The sequence below is a fragment of the Populus trichocarpa genome, chromosome 13, assembly GCF_000002775.5.
Source record: "Populus trichocarpa isolate Nisqually-1 chromosome 13, P.trichocarpa_v4.1, whole genome shotgun sequence".
NCBI classification, from domain to species: Eukaryota; Viridiplantae; Streptophyta; class Magnoliopsida; order Malpighiales; family Salicaceae; genus Populus; species Populus trichocarpa.
Window position 1 is genome coordinate 1,680,788 of NC_037297.2, and position 26,647 is coordinate 1,707,434.

Here is a 26,647-nt window from a genome sequence, read left to right on the forward strand (position 1 = left end):
GATTGTGTGAATTATAACTTGCTTTTAACTTCAATAATATACTCAATTTTGAATTCTTTAATTAATTGTAAAATTAAAAAATTATAAGAATAAATAGTCTAAAAAATATCTTAACAAGGAAAAAAAACCCTAAACAAAAAGGAAAAATAACAAGAAATTTAAAACTAACATAAAATTCAAAAAAATCTAAAAAAAATAATAAAATTGGCTCAAACAAAATCTTTGTAGTCTAATTTGAGGTCTTTTGGAGGAGGCCTGACACAAGGGTGCTAACCTCACTGTAGAATTGGATCTTGAAAATCTTCTAGAAAAAATTAAGCTAAATTTAATGATTAAATCAAAAGTCATGATTTTTTGTTGTCAAGCAATTAGCGTAAAATGATCAGATTCTTTTTTGAGCCTAACTCTATTCCATTTGTTCATAAATATATATATCTTCTAGGATATATTTATATAATTGGTTGGTAATAGATTTTTATATGATAAATTCTTAAAATTTTATTTTTTTCTTATTCACCTACGTTTATGATCATGGATGTAAATTATAATTTTAAGAAGTTAGAATAATATTTTTTAAAATTATAAGTTTTATGTTTATTCTCAACAAGTTGATTGCATTTTTTTAACTTAACATACAATTAATTAGAAATAAATCAAAATGAGTTTTTTATTGAGTAATTATTTAAATACCGAGAGAGTACTTGTTAAGAAGGAAATAAGAAGATAAATAACGCACATATATAAACGCCTGTCATCTTCTAAGGAAAATCCAATTTCTTTGTATACTCTCCTCTCTTTTTTCAACAAAAAACCAATACCATTTTCACGTGCAATGTGCTGTAGATAATTTGTTTCATAACAAGGCCTTTAAAAGCTCAGTTTCTCCATCCATACAAGACCCAAAAAGCAGAAAGCCTTTCTTCTTTTTGGGTGGTTTCTGTGCTGCAACTCTTCTCTCTTTGTGTTGCATTTAAGAGGGAAAAGGGAAGAAGGAAGAAATACACTGCGTTTCTGAAAAGAAAGAAAGAGTGCGAAAGAGATGGCATTAGAGGCTGCAGTCTTTCAACAAGACTGGTTTGGCCACAGCAGCAAAGAACTCTACAATTTTCCAGGTGGGAATTGGAGCTATGACTTTGGCCTAGACCAAAATGAAGAAGATCAAGACAAAAGCTGCTCTTCGTATTTTCTCGAGAACCAAACAGAAACATTTCTTCATGGGGATTGGAACCCTTTGCCGCCACCTGATTCCATGGTGCCTCCGTTCAGTGATTTGCAATTAACTTGTAGCAACATTCCATCCTTATCAGAAGCTAGCATTAATGCAGCAAATGGATTAATGAGTACTACTCCAACTAGTGATCATCATCACCACTTGGGTGAATCATCAGCAATGCCTGCTACTCGTGTTAAGAGAAGGAGGTCAAGGTGTAAGAAGAACAAAGAAGAGATTGAGAATCAGAGAATGACTCACATTGCTGTAGAGAGAAACCGAAGAAAGCAAATGAATGAGTATCTTTCAGTTCTGAGATCTTTAATGCCTGAGTCCTACGTTCAAAGGGTATCCCTCTCATTCCCTATCTTCCTCATTTACTCGCTCAATTTCATTTCTTGATAACTTCTTCTATGACCTGCAAAGTTTCTTTCTCTTAATTAAGCAGTAAATTTTTGTAGGGTGATCAAGCTTCAATTATTGGAGGCGCCATTAATTTTGTCAAGGAGCTTGAACAAAAGTTACAAGTTCTTGGTGCCTGTAAAGAAATGAAAGAAAAACCAAATGGTGATGATCAGCAACATGTTTCTTCACTGCCTTTCTCTAAATTCTTTATATTTCCACAGTACACAACAAGCTCAATTCATTGCGAAAGCTCGGCTGGCAAGGATGAAAAACTGATGAAGTCTCAATCTGCTATAGCTGACATAGAAGTGACCATGGTGGAGAGTCATGCGAACCTCAAAATAAGATCGAAAAGGCGGCCGAAACAGCTCTTGAAGGTTGTTTCTGCTCTGCATAGTATGCGGCTCACTGTTCTTCACCTAAATGTCTCAACAGTTGATCAAATTGTGCTTTATTCTCTAAGTGTCAAGGTAATTATATTAGAGCAAGTTTATCAATAAATTAAGTTAATATATATCCTTTTAGTCAAGGGAAAAACAAAACAACTAATTTGACTATTATTGCAGGTAGAAGATGATTGTAAGCTGAGTTCTGTGGATGAGATTGCTACAGCTGTGTATCAGATGCTAGGTAGGATTCAAGAAGAGTCTATGCTGAATTGTTAGAAAGTTTACTATTAATTTTCCTTTGTGATTGGCCCTCTTTTTGCCTCGACATACCATATGCGGGCAATTTCTGCATTTTTTGGCAGTCTCTGAAAGGCTTATTGCAACTAATGTCTTTGCTATTTTATCCTTAGTGTAGCTTTCTCTAGTTGGTCTAATTTGGATGTTTCTGTTCCTTTGTTTTGTAACTTTTTTTTACCCTTTCTTTTTGTAGTTATCTTAGAGCATCTTGTGTATGAGCCATACATAAATGCTTGGTCAATTCAAACCTTCTTTAATGTCTTGCCCATGCATATTTTTTTTGTTCTAGTGTTGTGCTAGTATTCTCCTTTATTCTCTATTTCTTTTTTAAAGATCTACTGTGCCAACCTCTATATATTATAAGCATTATTTCTGCTGCAATTTCTAATACTGTGGATTCTTGAATTGGCCATGGCTGAAACTTTTGCCAATTACACCTTTCAAGTCTGTCAATCCGCGGGACCTTATGTCTCCCTCTATCAGGTTTTGGCTCTGAATTAAGATGATCAAATTATTATTATTTAAAAAAAAAGGATTACATTATATAGCTCTACCACCAGTAGCTTTAAAAAAGAGACGTGGGATTAGAACTACAGCAAAAATAATTCACTTGGCTAGATAAATAATGCATGTCCATTATCTTTCAGAAAGTCAGAAGGAAGAAAACTCTCAGTATCAAATATTTTGAACTCAGAAAAGCTTAAAGGTGATGTATCAAAACCTTCATAAAAGTGAAATACGAGAGAAGGCTGCCATGATTGAACAGCTTTAGAAGAACCAACCTTTCTCTGCGTCTCTGAATTTCTTTTAACACATCATGCACATTGAAAGATTCATGTACCCTTATAATAATCCACTTGACCACCTTGCGTAGGACTAGAATAGGGTATTGATGATCTTATGTTTGTGGCATCAAATCAAAATCATTTGTGCATTGGAGATCATAATTATAGCCTCATCAAATTGTACGATGTTCACGGTCGAATCCCTAGGCAAAAAGTTGATATGGTGGTAGGGTTGAGTGTCTTTTAAGAGAAAACAGATTCAAAGAGAATAAAGTTTATGACAATGAATTGATAAAAGGGGCAACTGATAATTAAGTATTGTTCGGTAAATCTTAACACATAGACCATGAATTGGCATGTTTCGAATTTCACTCAATAAAAAGATAATAATAATGTCTCCACGGGACCAGGGCCAAAACAATAGTCTTTTGGTTCATAATAATGTCTCTAATATTTCTGTTTTTCTATTATTTTTGGTTGGTGAACATATTTTAAGTTTCAAGTATTAATTAGATCTTGGTCAATAATTGAGCTTAATCACCCAGTGGCTTTTTGATCAACTGCAAACCTTGCAGTGCTACATATATATAGTATAAGAAGCTTCAGGATCCGATTTTAACATGGAGACAAGCCACATCCACAAGCAGAGTACAGTAAAATTAGTGCTTGTGGTGAGGCTGCCAAAGCAGGCCATTTTACGTGTAGCCTCTTGCAATTATTAGTGGAGAAATCTCACTTTTGAGGCTAAAATGTTACAGCAAAGCTAGCTATTTTTTTGGTGTTTTTATTTATAGCTGCAAGACTTGGATGATTGAAACAATTTACTGTAACTGAATGAATTAAATTGAACTAAAGAGGATGTTTCTTACTGTGTAACTTTACAAGTGGAGGACTGTACAATATTCCATTTTTAAAGATAAGATCTTCACCGTTGTTCTGAGATATGATTTCCATTTTCAAGGACTATTGAAGGGTCAAGACTCCATAGGTAGGTGCAGAAATCATATTTTTAATTCTTGACACAAGCTCTGAGTATTATTTTGGAAGATTCTAACACTAGACTGACTGACTGACTCTCTCTCTCTCATCCTATCTGTTTTACTTGCTAGTTTTCCAGTAGGGTAAAATGTTGTTGAAGGCTTCCAATTTTAATCATTTGTTCCATATAAAAGTACACTATTTCTTGGTTAAATTAATTTTCTGCGAAATCTTTAAACTTTAAAGTGATCAGCATGTTGAATCTCAAACCCTGAATAAAGAAAAATACAGTATGTGATTCAAGAGATAATCTAGACAGTGACTCTTTGTATATCAATTTGAATAATGCAAAAGTGTAAATCACTAACAAAACATGGAACATAGAATGAACATTGTTGTTGCATTATATTTCCAAATAAAATGCACCATCCTTCCCTCATAAATTTCATACTTATGAAAGAAAATATTTGCCCCTTTGACAAATATCTCCAGCTTCATCACTTGAAGGGGAAAAAGGGTGTGAATAATCTCATTGAATGAACAATACTCTCTTGGTAACTTTCGACTGCTTTGTAACATCAAAAGTCATAAAATCTGTAAAAGATGAACATGAAATCTATAATAAGATAGACATGTGAAAACAAGTAATTATAAATTGTGATCTGAAATGCTTTTCAATAAGAACTATACGAAGATTAGCGCAAATGGTAATATTTATAGTGATCGTTGTTATTGTAATATTGTTGTTGGTAATATTAGACTCAAGAATGCTTAGAAAGTTATAAATCATGTCATGAGATTTCATTTAATAGTTTAAGTTTTTGGGTGAGATAATTCTTTGACATGATATCAGAGTTTTGTTGATCAAGTGATCACGAGTTCATCTATTTAATAAAAATTAAACATAATAATATGAACCTGTGCTATGTAAATTTCAAACTCAGATGGTCATCACGTTCAAAAGGTCTTTACTTGAGGAGGTGTGTTAGATAATTATATAAATTATATCTTAAAATTTCACCTGACAACTTCAATTTTTTAATTAAGATAATATTTTTTGACAAGTTGAGAAAAGAAGTGAAAGGTAAGCTGCAAGGTTTTTGTTAGGGAGGGGCCTCCTTGCTGGTTTCTGTTACTCCAGGGACTTATTTTATTTTCTCAACTGTTTGTGCAGGCTAATTTCTTTTCAATGTGTCTGGCTATGGCTATGTTCTTTGCTGGTCTTTTCCATGTTTGGCTCTAGTTCCTTGCTCACTCATTCCTAGCTATCTCCATTAGTGCTGTTGCTGCTGCTGTGGATTTTGGGGTTTAGCTTTTGTTTTTGGGAAAGGTTGTTGGCCTCTTTTTATCCTTTAGTTTTGTTGGGAAGTCATGTTTGTTCCATACTTATCACAACCGACCATGTCTTACTTTGAAAAGGAACCTTGGTTACTGAGCTGCCAAATCAATTTTAATCTATAATTTTTATTTAAAACCACATTATTTTAATTTTTTGTTATTTTTTTTAAAAAAATTAAAGCATCTAATTAAATCAATTAAATCATAAATTAACTTAATCAGGTTAACCAAATTTGATTGAATCAAAATCAAAACCAATTCAATTTAAATTAAATTTTGAATCAGAAGATTTCTTGAGTTAATCTATTAAATTAAACCAAGTTTAACCATTATGGTTTGTTCTAGCCACTCCCTCCTTTGGCTTGTACTCTGTTTTCTTAACTGATTATTAATAAATTATTAATCTCATTCATATGAAAAAAGCAAGTACATTTAGAGAGACTTCATTTGGTGTTAAATAAAAATGAAGAGAAAATATAAAAATTAAAAGTATTACATTATGATATTGTTTCCGGATTTTTTTTGTTTCTGTCTCAATTAAGAAATTAAATACTAGTTGAAGCAGAATCAACATTTTTTTTCGAGTCAGGATACTATAATTCAAAGATTTAGAATAATCATGTCCCTATTTACAAGTAGTGGATGGTTTTTTTTCATTAGAGAAGAGAAAGCTGGCACCTTTGCCGAGCAATGATTTTTTTGTTTTTTACACAATTTTAAATTTCTGGATATGTTTTATCATAAGATCCTTACTCTGTCAAAATCCGTCTCTCTGCCATGTTGATTCTAGACACTTTCCGTCATCCAAGAAAAATTATATTCGCCGCATTGATGATGGAAAGGAAAAGAAGGAACAGAAAAGTTTTTTTAGATTTAAAAGGAAACAAAAACTTATCAAATGTTGAGACCAAATCTAGGCCTGATCTCCATGGACCCTAGATTGAAGCCTTGCTATATCCTCGAGTCCAAGCCTGATCCCCATGCACCTCTCTTGGTGTTCGGGAACCGATCCCCTAATATTCATGTTCCGACCAAACTTTCTATTGTCTCGAACCTAACCCCCGAGGCCAGGTCACTCTTATACATTCCAAGTCTGGCCTGAGCATAATCTACACCATCTCCTCTGCACCATCTCCTGTCGTCTTGAACTCGACTTAACTCTAGAAGACAAACTAAAAGTCTAAAAAAATCTGAGTGGTGTAGGTTAATTGATCAGGTTTTGAATTTGTTATTTAAAAATCACTATTTTGAATGCTACAAACTTCAGGATTATTGGAGACTTACCTGATCGTTAATTTCAGGGTCTCGAAAGATTAGTCAAGGTACATGTAAACTCATCCGGATATCAACCTTAAAAAAAAAAAAAAAAGAAGGGTGTAAAAAACCAATTTTCTTAACCACTTATTGGGGTACGCTAAACGTCATGGACCCGATCTCATTTAAACCTAGGCTGTCCCATACTTGAACCCGTCTGGATCATGGACCAAGTCCCGGCTCGAGCTCTGAATATTGCTAAGCGGACCTGGCTTGGACGTTGAACACCTTATGCTGGTCCCTGCTTGACTCTCAGCATCCTCGACTAGATTTACAAAGATTTTAAGAGCTTGATGCTAGTTTTATTTCATTGAAAGAAAACAAATTCTCATATATTTTTAAGCACCGACTTCACATCATCATCATTGTGCAGAGGATTCCAACCTTTGTGCTCTTGAATTTAACTTCTTAGTTGTTAAATTTGGGCTAGGCCCAAAGGCCCAATATTAATATATTGAAGTAAAAGGCCTATTGACCATGGACATTTAGATTAAGCAAGACAATTACAAGAGGATAAGCACACTGCACACGGGTTAATCTTTCTTACAACCAGGAAGGAAATGGGCAGCAAAAGAATGAGATACATGCAATTATGGACAATGTGGGAGATTGCAAAGGGTAGAAATAGTGTTTGATAGTGTGATGCGGTTGCTTTTTAAAGTATTTTTTGTTTAGAAATATATTAAAATAATATTTTATTATTATTTTTAAAATTTTATTTTGATATTAATATATTAAAATGATTCAAAAATATTTCAAAAAAATTAATTTAAAGAAAAAAAGAAAAAAAATCCTCTTATCCAATCTGCTGTGGTGCTAATAAAGAAATTGTAATTTGTGCCAATTTATAGCCCATGGAGAAGCCATTGACGGACCATCCCTCCATCAACACCAGTTACGAAGGAGGGTGCAGGTAGGCATTGAGATGCAACAACCGAAGAGATCGGCTCACAGCATGTCAGAATCATTAACTTCCCTTTTAAATATATTCAACTTGTATTGTTGAACCTGTGCAATATCCATAAATGAAAAGAAAAAAAAATGCAGAAAAGAGATTTTATATTATCAAAAACCATATTTTAATAGTATAAGATATTTATGATTTATGATTTTTGACCTAGAGAAAAGGTTGAACAGTCACATTATTTTTATATAATATTTTGAGTTATATGATATTTATGATTTATGATTCTTGACCTTTTGTAAAGAGAAAAGATTGAACAGTCACATTATTTTTATATGATATTTTGAGTTATGTTTTCCTCAAAATAATATGTATTACATGAAATATTGGAAAAATTGCCAAGGAAATATTAGATCCAGATAAAATGCTTGAGTCTATTAAAAATAAAAAATATAAATCTAGAAAAGTTGTCTAAAATAGCACAAGTACATTAGGCTCGGGCATAATAACCCAAGCCCATATAGATACCGAGGTGCACGCCAAACACCAAGAGTGCTAGGCAGCACTTCTAGCATTAGGTGTGTGCCTAGATGGCTTCGTGCTACTATATCTGAACCTATACACCTTGATAAAAGTTGGACTTGAGCGTAACAACCTAATTCTATAAAGATTTTTTTTGGTATTTTAGAAGATTTTTTAAACATATTAAATTTAAGTTTATCACTTGGATTGCCCATCAACAAGCTTTCAGCACCTTAAAGAAAAAAAATCAGAAGAAGCATCGGGAAAAAACTGAAAATAAATAAATAATTTCTATAACTTAATTATTATTGCTTATTTACCGAAAAATATAAATAAAGCAATTGAAAATCGATTTCTCCGGGTTGCATTAAGATTCAAGATAAGAAATTTGATGAAATATTAAATATCTCGACACCATAATTCTTCATTTGCATTTTTCTATGGACGGGATTGATGCCAAAGCAGAGTAGATAATAATTTGAAGGATTTAAATTTTCTTGACTGTTAGAATATGCTTGAACCATTTTACACGTTAATCAATATTAAATATCTCGAGATGATTTTAAAAGCATATATTCTTCGTCGATCTGGTGTATTAAAAAACAATTAATAATTTTGGCTTTATGTTTAGAGTAAACTAAGTGTCATGGTTTAGTGCGAAGCAGCTTCTAAATGTACGTAAATGAAGAAAAAATAATTATAATGATAATAGCATGGGAAGTCTAAAAAAGGTTAAATTTTAGGGAGTTATGAAGAAATTCTAACTTTGGATGAGATTATCTTAGAAAATTTGTTTGAAAGATTTCTTGCCTCACAAAATTAATATCCTAACTTAGTTATTTTGAAATAACATTTTTAATATGTTTGGCTATGTATTTTTTTTATATACATCTAGTTTTATATGTTTATTTATTTATGTTATTTTTTATTGATTTTAATAAATAAATTCATGAAAACAAAAGAGTAAATATCTTATCTTGTAAGATTTAAATTCATCTCTTAATTTTTTTAATTTTTTTTAATTATTCATAACAAAAAAATTTTATTTGCATCGATGATTATTGAATGTTAAATGAACTTTTTAATTTATATTTTAAAAAAATATATAAAAAATATATCAAAATAACCAATATATCCAAGTTTTTATTTGAAAAAAAAATCAAAATAACTAATCTCATATAAATGCTGTAAAATTTAAATTGCAGTACTGGAGTGAAATGAGCCCACTAATTTAAAGTTGGATCCATCCTTCCCATATTCTTTGAAAATAAACAATTATTAATTGAAATGATAGTTTATTGATCATTGAAAACACCCAAATAAATAATATTAAATTAGCTCCAAGTCATTGAGAGGCTGATAGCCTGAGACAATCCTCTTATTTGGCAGGATAGTTAAAAACATCATCAAAGGGCAAGAAGACTGCCTTATTCAATCCTACAAGAGTAGATGAATTCACGCCTCAGAGCAGCTGATTTTCAACCCATGGAAAAGCCATTCACTGACATCCCTCCATCTACGCATATGATTTGTCCTGTTAAGAAACCTGGTGCAGGCAAGCATAGAAATGCGACAACAGAAGAGACCTCCCCTGGTTCCCCAACGCGTCTCATGGGGGTTCGACTGAAAACCTCCTTCGCAATGCTCTCATCATCCAGACTCTGAATGGTTAAGGAAAAGCATTAGATAACTCATGATCACAGAAACACTAGCTTGATAATAACAAATGTGTTGCTGACGTTAATTAATCTAATTCACCTAGTTCCTAAGACTGATTATTGCAGAACTGAAGCAATAAAAATGTTCGATAAGATAATCATATTGCAGAACTGAGCGTCTCGCGTTAGTTCAGAACAATCCACCTGTGTTTGTTGGACTTGTGCAATGAGAATTGAATGGGAAAAACATGTAGAAAGGAGATCAAACGTTAATTAGAGAACTCGTGAGTTTGTAGGATGCTGTACATGTGCTGTGAGTGGAGTTCGGACGAACCAGGGCGCAACTCCGTTAACCCTTATATTGTCCTTAGCCCATTCGCACGCCAAATTCCTTGTAAGTTGGTTCATTGCACCTGCAGTATACATGTCATGACAGGTCCTAAGAGAACAAGCTTTTGCAATAGAAACAGAAGGAAAATTAAAATGAGAAAACAGGTCTAGAGAAGTAGCTAGTTAAGTACCTTTAGAAGCTGAATACAAAGGATACTGAGGGTTTACAGATACCACACTACCAATGGAAGACATGAAGACAATCTTTCCAGCCCCTGAAGCTTTCAAAAGGGGATGTGCAAGTTGGGACAAATGGAAAGCAGATTGAAGGTTTGTGTTCATGAGAGATGTGAAATCCTCAGCTGTGTAATCTAAGGTCGCTTTATATATGTTTGTCCCAGCATTGTTTACCTGGAGATTTGGAAGAGTTTAAAAGGCTATTGATTAAAATTTATAGAACACTACTTATTTGTGCACAATCAAGTTATATGCATTTATGCTACAACAATTAAGGCTTCTTAATTAAGTTATATTAATAACTGTTTTCATTTTCACTTTCCTTGAAACTTTCTTAGGATCATTGGAACAGTTATCAATCGCAGTTCTCTTTTCCCATAAAAAATGCCTATTGTTTTATACCAAAGGCCCTGTAGAACTTCCCTCATAATATCACTAGCCCTTCTTCAAGTACTGTGAATGTGTTAACCAAGAAGAAAGACACAGAGTGAAATTTTACTTACAAGGATATTAAGTTTACCATCAAAGCGAGAGGAAACCTCCTCCATCAGCTTCTCTCTTTCAGCATCAGAGGATACATCACAGACTGAACCAGTAACTTTAAAACCCTTCTCATTCCATTCACGGATGCGTTCATTGAGCTGGTCTTGGTTCCTCGCACATGTATGCACGATTGCCCCTAGCGCTGCCAACTCATCCACAACAGCATAACTGTTCATAATGCATTAGCAAACAAGTGTTGCTGTTATGACTGATTCCAATGGTAAGCTGATAAATGTCTATATAATGGAGCCCAGAATCAGGAATATATAAGCTAGCGATGACTGTGAGCTAGAACTAAAGGAAGCAAGGTGTTCAAGAGGAGAAGGAAAATTAGAGATGATTACCCAATCCCTTTGGTTCCACCAGTGACAAGAGCCGTCATTCCTTGGAGAGACCATCTCTTCTCCATGCTATTGCTTTCTGGTTTGGATATCTTCTCTGATCTAATCTTCAAGTTCAATGCATGTAAGCTATAAATACTAAAACTTGCTAGAATAAAATAAGAAGTGGTAAGAAATTTTAGGGTCTGTTCACTAAGAAAACTATTTTTTTTTTTCAAAGTAAAATTGAAAAATGTATTCATTTGTTTATAATGAAGTTGAATTCTTACACTTAGAAATACATCATGATTATAACTGTTTTTTATAAAAAAAAAATCAAAACTATAATTTATAATAATCATTTTAATATTTTTAATTATAATAATCTAATTGTGAAATATTAATTTTGTTTATTCAAATTAATATCTATCATAAAAATATATTATTTTTTGTTAAAAAATATTTATAATAAAAAGTATAAATTTATAACATTAACAAAATATGAAAACACAAAAAAATTAATTTTTCATATTGCTAAAAATTTCCTGTATATAAGAAAGAAAATTGTATTGTTCATGTATTTTTTTTTTAATTTGAAAGAAATTGAAAAACTTGTGAGGAAATACAGTAAAAAAAATCTCTAAAATATGTATTCTAAACTCCATATAAATTTGAAAAACTATAAAGCTAGTTTTCAAGTTTTCTTGATAGGATTTTTAACATTTATATGAGCATAAATATAATTCTAGATTTATCTGAATAAATGTATGTGCTGGTTAATTTTTTTGTCCACGAGCAAAGATTTCTTGAAACTAAAAAGATGTGTTGACAGTGCTCGCACCTTGTTCTTACATTAAAAATTAAGATTTGAATCTTAGTCCTTAATTCCATCAAATTTTAATATCAATTTCCTTTAAACTAAACAAATGCCAGATCTGATTGATATTAAACATGACTTATCACGCATCACAAGTCTTAATCTAATATATAGTTTTAACTCCAATGAAGATTTCAAATCTTCCTTATTTTTCCTAAACCAAATTAAAGATTCGACCGACCTGGCTAAGTTTTATAATGTCTGAAAAAAGAATCTTGTTCCGAACTCAAAAACTAGCCAGCTCAGGATGTCTGGAGAAAAGCTGGAAATAACATTTCGAAAACAAAAACAGGTGGAGTAATGGTGGTTGTCGTGGTGGCCAGTCATGTTGAGTTATAATTAAGATGCATGAGAAAAAAAAATATAGAAATGTAGATCGTTCATCAGGGTGGCGAATAATTAATTATGCTCAGCGTTTGTCGGCTGCATGATTTGGTGTGATTTAATTTAATTTATTTAAGTTAACTCAAGTTTAATCATTCAAACATGGATAGCCGATCAAGGATCATCCTCATTTCTTTATGATTACCGATTTCACATCATCAGCTAGAGGATTTCAACCTTTTTGATCTTTTAGTAGAACTTCCGAGTTGTCTCTGAGCTCTCTTTATGATTTATTAATGAAGATTAATGAGGCATGTACCTAGTTAGATTTTTTTTTTTGAACCCACACTTTAAATAAATTTAAGGAAAAATACAAAATAAAAAAAAATTATAAAGGGTAAAAAAAAAACATTATAAAGTTGTGTAGAAATATCAAGATGTTCTTTTGAAATCTTAATAATTTCAGCTTAAATTTATCAAGATAATCTATCAAATTTAATATTAAATCAATTTTAATATGAAATGATAAAATTAAAAAATATATTTTAACTAAAAAAGTTGACTTTTAAAAACTATAAATTAAGCAATTGAATTTTTTATTTATCAGGTTACATTAAGATTCAAGATAAGAAAATAGATAAAGTATTAAATATCTCAAAATTATGATTTTTTATTTTGCATTTGGAGGTCAAAATTAAGAAATGAATGAGCTAATGGATAATATTATATTGATTAAATAAATTAAAAATTCATCTCAACACAAAAACTTAATTGATTGAGTGAGATTTCTAGAATAATTTTATATTACTATATGATATTTATATGGAATTTGAATTTAAAACTATATCAGAAATTTAGAGAGAGAGAGAGATAATATTTAATTCTAGTATATATAATTTTTAAGAATGTGATTATCTAAAATCCTAGCATGATCTTTAAGATTGTGATTGTGATGCTAAAGTAGAGTAGATAATTTGAAGAATTCAAATTATTTTCGACAATAAATATATTATTAGAACAGCTTGCATGTAAATCAAAATTAACTCCTATTCCAGATGATTTTAATAATATAACCTCCACATTGATATAGTAAATTTAGAAAAACTTAATAATTTCTTTGGATATTGGCCCAAGGTTTGAGTTCGTGAAGTCGAGGAAAGAAATATTCCTCGTTAACCACCAAGCCAACTCTTTATAATTAATTATTTAAATTCTTGGCTTTATGTTTGGAGTAAATTAAGTGCTATGGTTTAATGCGAAGTAAACTTTTAAATGCAAATGAAGAAATTCTAACTTTGGATGATATATTTTTGGAATAAGAATTTTGAAAATATTTTTTACCTCACAAAGTTAATAGTCTAAGAAGGATAATAACGATCAGGGGAAACAACATTCAAAGAAGGTAATCTAAAATACTGTAACTTTAAGTGAAAAAAGAAAGACGAACTTGAGTTTTAAAATTATTTAAATGAGCTCAAAAAGATAAAAATAAGTAAATACTTATAAATGTTGTAAAATTTGATTCAGTAACCTTGTATAAATACCTGTTTGAAATTGTAATAAGAATAATAATTTAAAATATATATTAAAATAAAATTTTTTATTTTTAAAAAATTACTTTTGATATCATATATTAAACAATTTAAAAATATATAAAAAAATAATTTTTAATAAAAAATAATTTAAATTTTTTAAAAATAGGATTCGCACCACACACTCCCTAAAGTTGTATACACCACCGCATATGAGTGTATTTGGTATTGCGGTAGCTGTTGTGGTTGTGGTTTGAAAAAAGTTGTTTTTTTAAAAATACTTTTAGTTGAGATTGGTTTGAAAAAATAGGTGTTTGGTTAAAACTGTGGTTGAAATTGAGGTTGAAGAAAAAGTAGTTTAATGTGTTTGGTTAAGAATGCTTTTGAAATTGAGGTTATAAAATAATTTTAAAAATATATATATTAATATTGATGGTTTTTAATTTAAATATTGTAGATTTAACTATTACTATTATATCATGAAATAAATAATACTTTACATAAAATATTTTTTATTGTTCCATTAAAGTTTTTAAGAGCGCAACAACATAGGTAAAATATAATCAAGAATAACATTGGAATTGCGATCTAATTCTGCAAATATTACGTCATCAAGCGATCTCCATCTAATTTATATAGTGTCATTAAATAATATTTAACACTAGTTTTTCTAATAAAACACAATTAAAAATAAAAAATATATTTTTTATTTTATTAGATCGGACCCGGTTCAATGCATTTTTAGCGTTGAACCGGACCAGTAAGACCGGAACCTCCACTGTTCATGAGTGTTCCAGCTCAAGAAGCATCAAATTGCTGCTTCTTGCAAACAATTAACAGTAGGCCCCACCAGTGCTTCCTGCAGACCTGCGACCGTGCCACAATTAACAATAGGCCCCACTAATAAAAATCTACTCTTTGAGCATTACCAAACAAATAAATTGTTGTGATTGCTTTAAACACAGAAACAACCAAGTAATTAAACACCCTTAGTTGCTGTGGTTGCTTCTCATATTCTTTGAAAATAAGTAAATATTAATTAAAAAATAGTTTAATGACCATGGAAAACACCCAAATAAATAATATTAAATTAGCTTCAAGGCTTAGAGTCTGAGACAATCCTCTTATTTGACAGGACAGTTCACAACATCATCAAAAGATAAGATTTGACAGGACAGTTCACAACATCATCAAAGGGCAATAGACTGCCTTATTCAATCCAACAAGTAGATGAATTCACGCCTCAGAGCAGCTAATTTTCAACCCATGGAAAAGCCATTCACTGACATCCCTCCATCAATGCATATGACTTGTCCTGTTAAGAAACCTGGTGCAGGCAAGCATAGAAATGCGACAACAGAAGAGACCTCTCCTGGTTCCCCAACGCGTCTCATGGGGGTTCGATTGAAAACCTCCTTCACAATGCTCTCATCATCCAGACTCTGAATGGTTAAGGAAAAGCATTAGATAACTCATGATCACAGAAAAACTAGCTTGATAATAACAAATGTGTTGCTGACGTTAATTAATCTAATTCACCTAGTTCCTAAGACTGATTATTGCAGAACTGAAGCAATAACAATGTTCGATAAGATAATCATATTGCAGAACTGAGCGTCTCGCGTTAGTTCAGAACAATCCACCTGTGTTTGTTGGACTTGTGCAATGAGAATTGAATGGGAAAAACATGTAGAAAGGACGTTAATTAGAGAACTCGTGAGTTTGTAGAATGTTGTACATGTGCTGTGAGTGGAGTTCGGATGAACCAGGGTGCAACTGCGTTAACCCTTATATTGTCCTTAGCCCATTCGCACGCCAAATTCCTTGTAAGTTGGTTCATTGCACCTGCAGTATACATGTCATGACAGGTCCTAAGAGAACAAGCTTTTGCAATAGAAACAGAAGGGAAATTAAAATGAGAAAACAGGTCTAGAGAAGTAGTTAAGTACCTTTAGAAGCTGAATACAAAGGATACTGAGGGTTCATAGATACCACACTAATAATGGAAGACATGAAGACAATCTTTCCAGCCCCTGAAGCTTTCAAAAGGGGATGTGCAAGTTGGGACAAATGGAAAGCAGATTGAAGGTTTGTGTTCATGAGAGATGTGAAATCCTCAGCTGTGTAATCTAAGGTCGCTTTATATATGTTTGTCCCAGCATTGTTTACCTGGAGATTTGGAAGAGTTTAAAAGGCTATTGATTAAAATTTATAGAACACTACTTATTTGTGCAAAATCAAGTTATATGCATTTATGGTACAAATATGCATTTATGGTACAACAAATAAGGCTTCTTAATCAAGTTATGATGATAATAATAATAATAATTGCACGTGTGTGGCGTCGCAAAGATTATTTTTCTGGATCGGTATCATCGAGAATGATGTGGGTGGATCCTTGTCCTTTCTCAATAATAAAAAAAAAGAAATACAACTCGTCACTTAATATTTTGATCACTAGAAACCCTAACTGGTCCTAGAGTCTGAGTAAAAGGACTGATTGTGTAAAGAAAATGTAATAACACCTCTAGTACGCATTACCTTAAGTAAGCTGCATTATTTATTTCTCTAATATAAACTAAAAAAATATTATGTTTTCTAACCGTTGGTTTGTCTAAAGCTTAAGAAAAATTCTTCTTGGTAAGAAGGTCCTTATCTTATCAAATTAAAAACCTAATCGTTCTAATACCAACATTAAAAACATAAATTCTCTTTATATTTAATATCATTAATATGTCTTATGTATAAGTTTATAATCACGTATATTAAAAGAAATATTTTTTTAATTTAATATCAGGAAAACATCTCAAAATATTGCTTTGAAATTTTACAAACTTGTTATAAAATCCAAACAACATTTAAAAAAAAACATGTCAAAGTATTAATCATGCATAAGAAAGGGTTATGTGTAAAGAAATGGACCAAAATTGGTTCAAATATAGGAACTAAGATAATGTTTTTCTCAATAACACGAAGAACATTGCTTAAAAAACCAGAAAAATTCCTAGCCAAGGTAGCCTCTACCAAACCCAGAAATTGATATTTTTTACTTCTAAAACATGTTTCTTCTTTTTTTATCCCAACAAGTCAAAATATCATACAGAAATATGTTTGAACCAAAAAACTATATAAAAAAACATTAAAACATCAAAATCAAGTATGAGGTACCAAATATAAAAAAACTATCAACTTAAAACAACTTATATGTTCATGCAACATGGATTCAAATTTGATTTTTTAAACCCATCTTGTGCATGAACAAGCCTAACAAATCTAGGGTAAACACCATTGCTTTAATATGCATAACTTAAGTTAAACAAAAACAAAATCAATATTGTATATATAAAAAAACTTAAAAAACAACTTAATTTAATGTATAAAAAACATAAAAAAATCTCATTAAATAAAAATCACAATAACAAAGAGATGAATGCAATATCATTTGTTAAGCATTCCAAACCTCTTTTTTTATGTTTGTAAACATAAATATAAAAAATAAAAAATAAAAAAACAAAAACAGGCCATAAAGAACCTATTTTTGGATCAACAACGTATACCTTGAACAACTACTTTCTATTGGCTTTCCTTTGAAAAAAATTTGCCTCTCACAAACATTTACACGTCTTTTTCAGTTTAATCCTTAATTTTAGATTGCTTCAATCAAGTCCTTAATTGCCCATCAAACTTTAATATTTATGCAATTAAGCCCCTGATTTAATTAAATTAACTCTTAAAAATTTTAATTCGACCTTTAGACTTTAATTTCTTCCAATCAAAGCCTAAATTGACTTTAAAAATCAATTTTTCTTACAATTAAACCCTCAATAAATTCAATTAAACCTTGAAAAATTTCAATTGAGTCCTTAAACATCAAATTTTGAATTTTCTTCCTTACATTGAATTTTTTTGCCAATAGAACTTTCATCAGTCAAAGATACACTGTTAAATTTTCAAATTTTGTATATGTTGATCTTCCTCAACCAGTCTTCGACAATTTCATAAGTGTTTTGTTATATTCTTCTCACTAATATATATATTTTTATTTTCTTCTAGTATTTTGTTTTTTTTTTTGGTTTATGTGAGGTTCTAGAATGGGTAAGAACAACAATAACAACAGAAACTTTTTTAGGATCGCAATTATCAGTCGTTGTACTCTTTGAGTCTTTTCCCATCCAAAGACAATGCCTAATGTCTTACACCAAAGGCACAGTAGAGCTATCCTCTTACTTCAAGTACTGTGAATGTGTTAAGCAATAAGAAAGACAGAGTGAAATTTCACTTACAAGGATATTAAGCTTCCCATCAAACAGAGAGGAAACCTCCTTCATCAGCTTCTCTCTTTCAGCATTAGAGGATACATCACAGACTGAACCAGTAACTTTGAAACCCTTCTCCTTCCATTCCCTAACGCGTTCATTGATCTGGTCTTGGTTCCTCGCACATGTATGAACAATTGCCCCTAGCGCTGCTAACTCTTCCACGATAGCATAACTGATCAAAATGCATCAGCAAACAGTCTTCGGCATTAACGACTTTAATTCTTGATGCAGTGTGCATCGAAAGAAAAAAAACAAAGGTTTTTCGAGCTCTAAACTATTATTTGAATTTCGGATAGTGTTGGTCTCTTCGTAGCCAACGGTAAACAATCAACTTGTCCAAAATCTTAACCAATCAGCAAGAGGCAAATATAATTCTTAAGCTACCAATTTTAACTCTAACAAACATTTATAAGGAAATTGGAGGGAGATACTAACGGATCGACAAGCATTTTATAAAATAAGGGACCAGAATATCATTAAATCTAGATCTCAAAAAGGAAAAAAATGAAGAAAAAAAAGAGTAAAGATAGAGAGAGTTAAAGTTTTAGTCTATTTCCGAACTTATTTGCAAACGTAAGAAATTTGGTTACCTTAATGTAGAGAAACAATGTAAAGATTTATGAACAGTGTATCATCTTCCAATAAAATTAACAGGTTTAGGCTTCTGTATGAAATTAAGACAGTGGAACTAAAATAAACATCAGGCAAGGTGAAGGTAGAAAGGAGATGAAGGAGCTCTAATTACCCGAGCCCTTTGGTTCCACCGGTGACAAGGGCTGTCATTCCTTGGAGACCCCATCTCTTATCCCTGCTACTGCTCTCTAGAGACATCTTCTCTTTCTCTCCTTCAAGCTCAATAATACCTACAGGTTATAATTAAAGAGTACACTGAGTAGCCAGAATAAATGTGGAAAGTAAGTGAGAATGTGAGCCACGAAGTCTGCAAAACAAGGAAAAAAAATGATTGAACGTCATGTCCATCGTCAGGATGTGAGGGTTAAAAATGAATGGGAGCTGGAGCTACCTCCGTTCAGAATAGGGAAAAGGTAGTTTTGTTGGAGGGTAACGATAGCCACTCGAATTAAGTTTGCTTTAGTTGGTTTTTAAAATTTATTTTTTATTTGGAAATATATTAAAATAAAATTTTTAAATTTTTTTTAAAATAATTTTTTATATTAATACATTAAAATATCTAAAAATATTAATTTAAAATAAAATAAATTTAAAATTTTTAAAAATACCTTTAAAATATAAAAACAAACCTGCATTGATATGCAAGATGAGAATTTTGCAGATAATTTCTAGTGACTTCGATTCACATGAAGGCATAGTATGGTCTGGTCTTGAAATATTCTTTTTCAATCACAAATAGTTAGTTTATAAGGCTGTGTTTGTTTGGGCTGCTAGTTTTTTTTAAAAAAAATAATATTTTTTATTTAAAATTAAATCTTTTTAGATTTTTAAATCATTTTAATATATTAATATTAAATTACTAAACCCACTCCTTTAAACGCCACTCGAATTGAGGTGTTTACAATCATTAAAATAAAAAATAAAAATTATGCAAAATCCACATAAGGACATGGGTCACAATGCTCTTATATATATATATATATATATATATATATATAAAGGCTGATTTCTAATGGTTATCCCTGACAGTATTTCAAAAAAAGAGGCAAACCCGAATAACAAGAAAAGGAGATCAACACACCTCGTCAGATTTTGCTCGAAATAAATGTGATATTAGACAGGATTTCGAACCAAGTATTATTTGCCTCGTGGTTCTCGAAACTATGGCATCAGCTCACCGTTTTAACTCTAAAAAATCTTGTTTGTTTATAGGTAGTTTTTTTTAAATTAGTTTTTTTTATTTGTTTGTTATTAGAAAAGTTGGTTAATGAAAAATATTTTTAAATTAATGTTGATTTTCAGGAAAGTATTTTTTTTTTATTTTGAGTGAAAAATACTTTTTAAAAGTTGTGAAAAATTTTAAAATATCATATTATTTACCGATTATATCAAATTTGATTCTCAAACTTTCGATTGTTATATATTTTATTTTGATTTTTTTTAATTTCAGCCCTTAGGATTAGATTTAATTTGATTTTTATATCAATTTTTATTCTTATTTTTATGATTGTTATTGTTTTTCTCTTATCATTAATTGAAAATTTTTTTCTATTAGATTTGGTTCTCATTCTTTTGATTGTTATTTATTTTATTTGAAATAATTTACGAAATTATAATTTTTTTAAAATTTCATTATCTTTCAACATTTTTATCTATTAGATTTTATCTCAACTATTTTGATTTTTATTTATTTTATTTGAGGTAATTTATGAAATTAGATATATTTTTTTAATTTTATTCTCATTCAACCTTTTAATTTGTAAGATTTGTTCCTTATTATTGTAATAAACTTGAAAAAAATATTAACAATTTATTTTTTGATTTATTTTTCATAACATAAACAAATATAAAAAATATTTTTTAATTTATTTTTTATGATATTATTAAACATTAAAAAATAATTAACCTTTTAAAAAAATTGTTTTCCAGCGAATAAATGGTTCTCTTAAAAAAAAATAGATGATTACAATTATGTTGTCCCATCACAATTATGTTTTCCAGCGAATAAATGGTTTTCTTTCATTATCTAATTCTGACTTTGGACACTTAATCATCAAAAAAAAATTGATGGGATCTACAACCATAGGTCAAAACTAGCTATTTTACTCGTGATTAGCTACAAATCAAATAAACTATTTTAGAAAAGAATGAATATATCAGTTTTTCCAGCGTGGTTTTTGATAAAAAAAAAATTTAATTATAAATTGAAAAGTGTATCCTAATCAAGGTTAGAAATACAGAGCTGTCATAGAGACAGTGGCTACCTGCTGGTTGCTCATGTAAGAAACTATCAACAAAGTAGAAGTAAGAACAGAGATTACTTAGTTTGCTTTTCTAATCATCACGGGTATAAGTTTTTTCAGGGTGATTAAAGATTTATATAATTATTAATTTTAAAATTTATAAAATTAATTAAAATACGTACCTAGATTAATTAAAAAAAGAAAAGAAAGAATGAGATTCTTTGGAATCTGGCCACTTCTGTTTTAGACACTGGTGTTGAATTCCAGCAGCTATTTCATTGTTTTATGACTACAGAATTCAATACTTTTTACGTTGACAGGAAAAACTACAAATAAAACAATTAAAATAGCAATGACTAGAAAGAAAGATGGTGACGGAAATACAACTTCACCTGGAACGTACCTTATTCGGATCTTCACCAAATCGTTCTGGCACATCAGTTTCAGCACTCAACTGGTTTAACTCCAGATTAAGTTTCATGTTAGCTAAAGTTGGCAGGCCACCATCACTTAATATAACCTGGATCAAATGCACATATTGCGATTGAATTGCCCAGAACAGACAAGAATCAGCAACACCAGGATTCAGGCACCTGCCACCATTGATGCATAATATTTAAGTCCACTACAATCATAATTAACCAGAAGAAGGGACGACAAGAATCTATCTACAAGAAACCAATTTTCTCAGTGTTCAGAATGAGTTGAGTATTATACACCTAAGGATGTGGCGCATTGATTGCGTTGTTAGGACCATGAGACGTGACGATGAGCATAAACTAACTACAATAAGTGCATTTCATATTTTTAACGTTTCTTTATGGAAGCGATTAGTAATCATAATCTTCCAAACATGTTCTTCCAAATCTACATCTATGGTGGAATCGTTAGGATAGAATGTAATTTATTGAATGACACCAATAATAGAAGCGCACTTCTCTAAAATAGTTGACGTGAGATGAGATTGAAACTACTTACCTGGGAAGCTTTTACCTGAGAAAGACAAATTCCAACCAGGCCTACACCAGAACCAACCTGCACTCAGTTCTGGGCAAAGCCCGAAATTCAATAAGACAAAAGAAAATTACTTTTGTCGCCCATTACAAAGGAGGAAAGAAAACATCTGAGGCAAAAATAGTGGCACTTTGTGATACCAAACATTGAAGGGAGGCCAGAGTAAGAAAAATACCCGATAAATGTAATGTCTGTGCCAAACCATTAATCAAGCTGTCAGCTCATATGGCAAGGGGATGCAACAGCAACCACCACAACAAGATCAGATATGTATGAATACACTAACGTTAACCACATTCCATGATTCAGGTATGAGAAACTTGTATTAAACAAGTTACCTCAAAATGACTTGCTGGAGAATATATATGTCTGGAAAAGAAAGTACAGACTCTGACAAATATAGGCAACACCTGTGTTTCTTAGACATGGTTTACACACATGCAGAAGGAGGGGGTGGGGAGTTCTGTTTATAATCTTCATAAATGCAATTACTAGAGTTTCTCTGGGAAAAAGGTAACATCTGTATGCCTATAGACTGACACACGCACATAGACATATATATGCAAAGAGGAGAGAGTGCTCTGTGCCCCTATAGGATCACATCAAGATAAGCTCTACAAGGACTTGCTGCTATCCATGAACTTTGAAAGTTGGATGATTTCACGCAAGCCTATCATTCCAATCTCTGTATTTTTCTTATTTAATCTCCTCTCCCTTGGGTTCCCTAGAAACCGCAGGAAAATTTCCTTTTTTTAATCTTAAAAACTTTCAAGTCATTATTCACACGAAAACATAAATCGAGATTTTAGGTAGAGACGGAAACGCGAGTTTCATTTCTCAAAAAGATCGAATCATTTCAGATTTTCTTCAATTTCCCGTTGTTTTCCCGGAAACCAAACAGATTGCCAGAAATTTGGTTTTGTGTATAGGATTTTCTATGCATTAACGTGGTTTTTGTGTATTCAATTGATTTGAGTTGAGCTGTAATGAGAGGTGATTATGCTCATGAGCATGCTGATGGCAATGATCTAGGCTTGGTGCTTCAAACATCATTTCAATGTGCTGGAAAATATTGGTGTAGAAGACTTTGACCATCTCCATTTTTTAAAATCAATTTAAGTGGCTAGTTGATTGCTATTGTCCATTCGAAGTTACTTGAAACATATAAGATTTTTATGATTGATGAAAAAGAGGCAGATGTAATTCTATACGTATTGGTAGGGCAGGGTTTCCGATAAGATTACATTGTTTGTCATAATCATTGTGCTAGATTTCTGATGTATTTATTATTCTGCCGTGAACTTATGGAGTTTTTCGTGCATTTTATTAACAGACTGGAGCTGCGAAGACATAGCATGGAGGTACTGTGAAGCTCTGGTAAATTTAATCTGGAAGTCATGCCTACATGGATCAGAAACCTCATGAATAGGAACGTTTAACATTTCAAATTAGGGATGATAAACACTCACAATACCCTGTTACATGAGACAGTTGTTTGCATCGGTATGATAAACACTCACACTGAATAGATTCTGCGTGTTTTTATGACTCCCCTAGGTATAGATCTACATGGAGAAAGTCTTGCTCAGAATTATGATTCGCTTTTACATATCTTGGGTTGCTCATTCCCTATCATACAATAGAAAATTTAATTTCTGCACAGGTTTCCAAGATTAATGTATGCATCTTGACTGCTGAAATTTACTGTCCTTCTTGGTTTAACAAAGGGCAACATACAGATCAAGGAGAGCAAAGTGCAAGAAATATTGCTATCAGGAGTTACAGAGGTAAGATTAATTTCCTTGTCCTCGCTCTGTTGTTTATGTTTTTAAGTAAATTTCACTTTTGCCTTTTCTTTACTTGCGTGGCAAGAAATTTGTGTGTATACTTACTTGCAACTTCATTTTAAGTTTCCTTTCCTGGATATCAGACCCGGAAGAAGCTTTGCTAAGCCTATCTGTAAGACACAGTTGCTTGATTACTCTATCTTCATACTCCAGTAAATAGTACAGCTTCTGATCAACAGCTTGAAATCTCAGGGTGGGATAGTTAATAGAGCAGTTGGAGAGACTCATCCTTTTCCTTTTCTTTTGCCTATATTTGAATTTATCCATTTCTTGCTTATGCTTCACTTATAAAAGAATCCAATAACTGCACTCCATTTGCCTCTCTTTTCTTGGTGAATATAGTGGCAACAATTCTTCTGATTCTTTTGGGACACTTAACGTAGACAGAAATGAACATGGCCAGAAGTTGAAGTCATTGTATTTTTATATTGACTATTCAGCTAGAGTCGACTACAGATAAGAGGTATTACCATTTTTCATATGTATGATCAATGCTTAAAGTGAAAGTCTTTTAAGATTTCATTACTGTTGGCAGGGTGAAAACTGGGAAAGTAATTCCTGTGGACTTGGCGGGGTCAGAAAAGGTAGAGAAAACTGGAGCCGAAGGAAAAGTTCTTGAAGAAGCCAAGACTATCAACAAATCCATACCAGCTCTAGGAAATGTAATAAATTCTCTGGCAAGTGGTCCAGCTACCAAATCAAGCCATATTCCTTTTGGTGATTCAAAACTTAATTACCCGGATTCTACAAGATGCTCTTGTTAGTTTCTCGACGCTGAATCCATCTTACAATAAAGTATCTCATATTTGTATTGACTTCTGAGTCTCATCGTATAGGCTGGGAACTCCAGGACTGCATTTCTGTGTTGTTTCTCACCAAGCCCTTCAAATACATCGGAAACAATGTCTACACTTCGATTTGGTACAAGGTATGAAAGTCCAAAGTCCACCATATGGAAAATGATGAAATCAGAAGAGGTGTATAGAAGAAAAAAAGTTATGAGCACCTAGATTAGAAAATTCTTGTTGTCTGAAAGAACAACGATGCCTTTAATTAGTTTAAATGATAACCACATTGGAAACTATATATGCAATAATTACTGAATGATCTGTTTATGGCAGTGCTAGGTCCCTGCATCCTTTTGAGGTGCTTCCATCTCTTGATTTCATTTTGGATTTTACATTGTTGGCAGGGCAAAGCATATAAAGGCATCATCTATAGTCGGCTGCAGAGAAGATAAACATGCCGAAAAACATGGAGAAATCACCCCAACTAAAGATGAGTCATGTGACCGAATTCTAAATAAGGTGAGAAGTAAATTGCGACATGACAAAATTCTAAATAATCTGAGAATTAGGCCGTGACACTTTAACATGAACGATTTTAAATTTTGGTTCTACGATAGTTTCCATTTGTTGTTAAGGGAGAGGCTGGATGATGAAGATGTGAAGTTACTTGAGGAGGTATTCATACTGGAGGGATTAATCTTTGACCTTACTTCAGTAGAAGAGCTGGAATCAGGCTATCAAGATGTTACTTTGCAAACAATTTCCTCATTACAGCAGGCAGTAGAAGACAATGACTAGTCAGCACTTTTTCCTCTGCTTTCTGGCTGCCTAAACAACATTTTCTAAATCAAGGTGAAAATGAAGAAAGAAAAGTTGTTTAATTCGTGTATCATGTGATTTATTTCTCACTTCGACATCAAGCAACTTTACCATTTTTGTCCCTGAAAGCAGTTCATGACTGCACTTTGGAGTACTCAGAATTGACCATTATTATGTTGAAGGAATTTGGTTCAAGTCCAAGTAGTCATCATACACCCTCTAAGTGCAGTAATATTACTTTGCAGCTTAAGAGTGAGAACCAGGCTCTTAAGGCAAGACTAGCAGATGCAGAAAGGTTTGATGCAATGCACAAGGAGACTGACGATAATGCTGGTGTTCTGCTTAAGATTTCAGGAATGATCAGGTTGTTATTTTCATGGGTTGGGTCATTCTACCCCTTCAAGATGGTGAGTTGAAACCGTGTGGCTAACTCAAGGCGCTGGCTAATGCAATATTTAGGGAATGCCACACTAGCACGGGAATTTTTTACAGGATAGTTTCTGATTCTGCTAAATACTGTAATGAACATATGAATTTTGGCTCTGATTTTGCATGCTTTTGGACATAGAAAAGGAAGGTATCAAAGAAACCGCGCACTGTAAAGATATGAAATAGGTACAGGTTCTGATCCATCCAAATTGTATGATGGATTTGCCACCCTCTTTGAGCCTGTTCTGTAGTTTTTTGGTCACCGCTGCAAGTATTTTGCTCTGAGTGGTAATGGTTTGTTGATGAAAATTCATAATTTAGCTCTTCATTACTGTTATTACTTTAGTTAAAAAGACAAAAACAGCAATCTTTTTCAAATCTCAAACCTAAATTCGAACTTGGGTTTTCTTATTTAGCTGCATATGGTGAGGCATGAGTTCCCAGACTCTAGTCTCATATTTTCCTGTTCACTATTTCGCGTGAGAAATGATTTGTGGTACTAATTTTGTGCCACTAGCGTGACAAAAATAATTGCCCATTGCCAATATGGTGGGACCCACTTCATTCAGGATGAAATGATACTATTCATAGT

The 26,647-nt window shown here is 32.0% G+C and overlaps 2 protein-coding genes, 1 long non-coding RNA gene and 1 pseudogene across 5 annotated transcripts; 3 read left to right on the forward strand and 1 right to left on the reverse strand.

The window, feature by feature from the left end:
* The first annotated feature begins 795 nt into the window (after positions 1-795).
* LOC7473872 (transcription factor bHLH94) lies at positions 796-2,563 on the forward strand. The gene is made up of 3 exons (XM_002318992.4): positions 796-1,558; positions 1,672-2,085; positions 2,182-2,563. Exons 1-3 carry the CDS (start codon positions 1,040-1,042, stop codon positions 2,278-2,280), a joined length of 1,032 nt encoding a protein of 343 aa, XP_002319028.2. The 5' UTR covers positions 796-1,039; the 3' UTR covers positions 2,281-2,563.
* A 6,836-nt stretch (positions 2,564-9,399) lies between these two features.
* LOC7473873 (tropinone reductase homolog At2g29290) lies at positions 9,400-19,260 on the reverse strand. 3 transcript variants are annotated; one of them, XR_008057154.1, is made up of 6 exons: positions 19,028-19,259; positions 18,247-18,454; positions 15,913-16,132; positions 15,702-15,808; positions 15,173-15,405; positions 9,400-9,568 (listed from the first exon to the last, which is right to left on the reverse strand). XR_008057154.1 is itself a non-coding variant. In XM_052446657.1 (6 exons), exons 1-6 carry the CDS (start codon positions 19,111-19,113, stop codon positions 9,621-9,623), a joined length of 804 nt encoding a protein of 267 aa, XP_052302617.1. In that variant the 5' UTR covers positions 19,114-19,260; the 3' UTR covers positions 9,491-9,620. The 3 variants fall into 3 exon arrangements, 2 of the variants coding, with proteins under 2 accessions (XP_052302617.1, XP_002319562.1); XM_052446657.1 differs by having other exon boundaries at positions 9,491-9,688; positions 15,291-15,405; positions 19,028-19,260; XM_002319526.4 differs by lacking the exons at positions 15,173-15,405; positions 15,702-15,808; positions 15,913-16,132; positions 18,247-18,454; positions 19,028-19,259 and adding exons at positions 10,107-10,213; positions 10,322-10,541; positions 10,871-11,078; positions 11,255-11,386 and having other exon boundaries at positions 9,491-9,803.
* LOC127904225 (uncharacterized) lies at positions 10,156-16,087 on the forward strand. Its single transcript, XR_008057155.1, has 2 exons — positions 10,156-10,295; positions 15,891-16,087. It is a non-coding gene; the product is annotated as an uncharacterized LOC127904225 (long non-coding RNA).
* A 5,154-nt stretch (positions 19,261-24,414) lies between the features above and the next one.
* On the forward strand, positions 24,415-26,383 carry LOC18104037 (kinesin-like protein KIN-1; annotated as a pseudogene).
* The last annotated feature ends 264 nt before the right edge of the window (positions 26,384-26,647 follow it).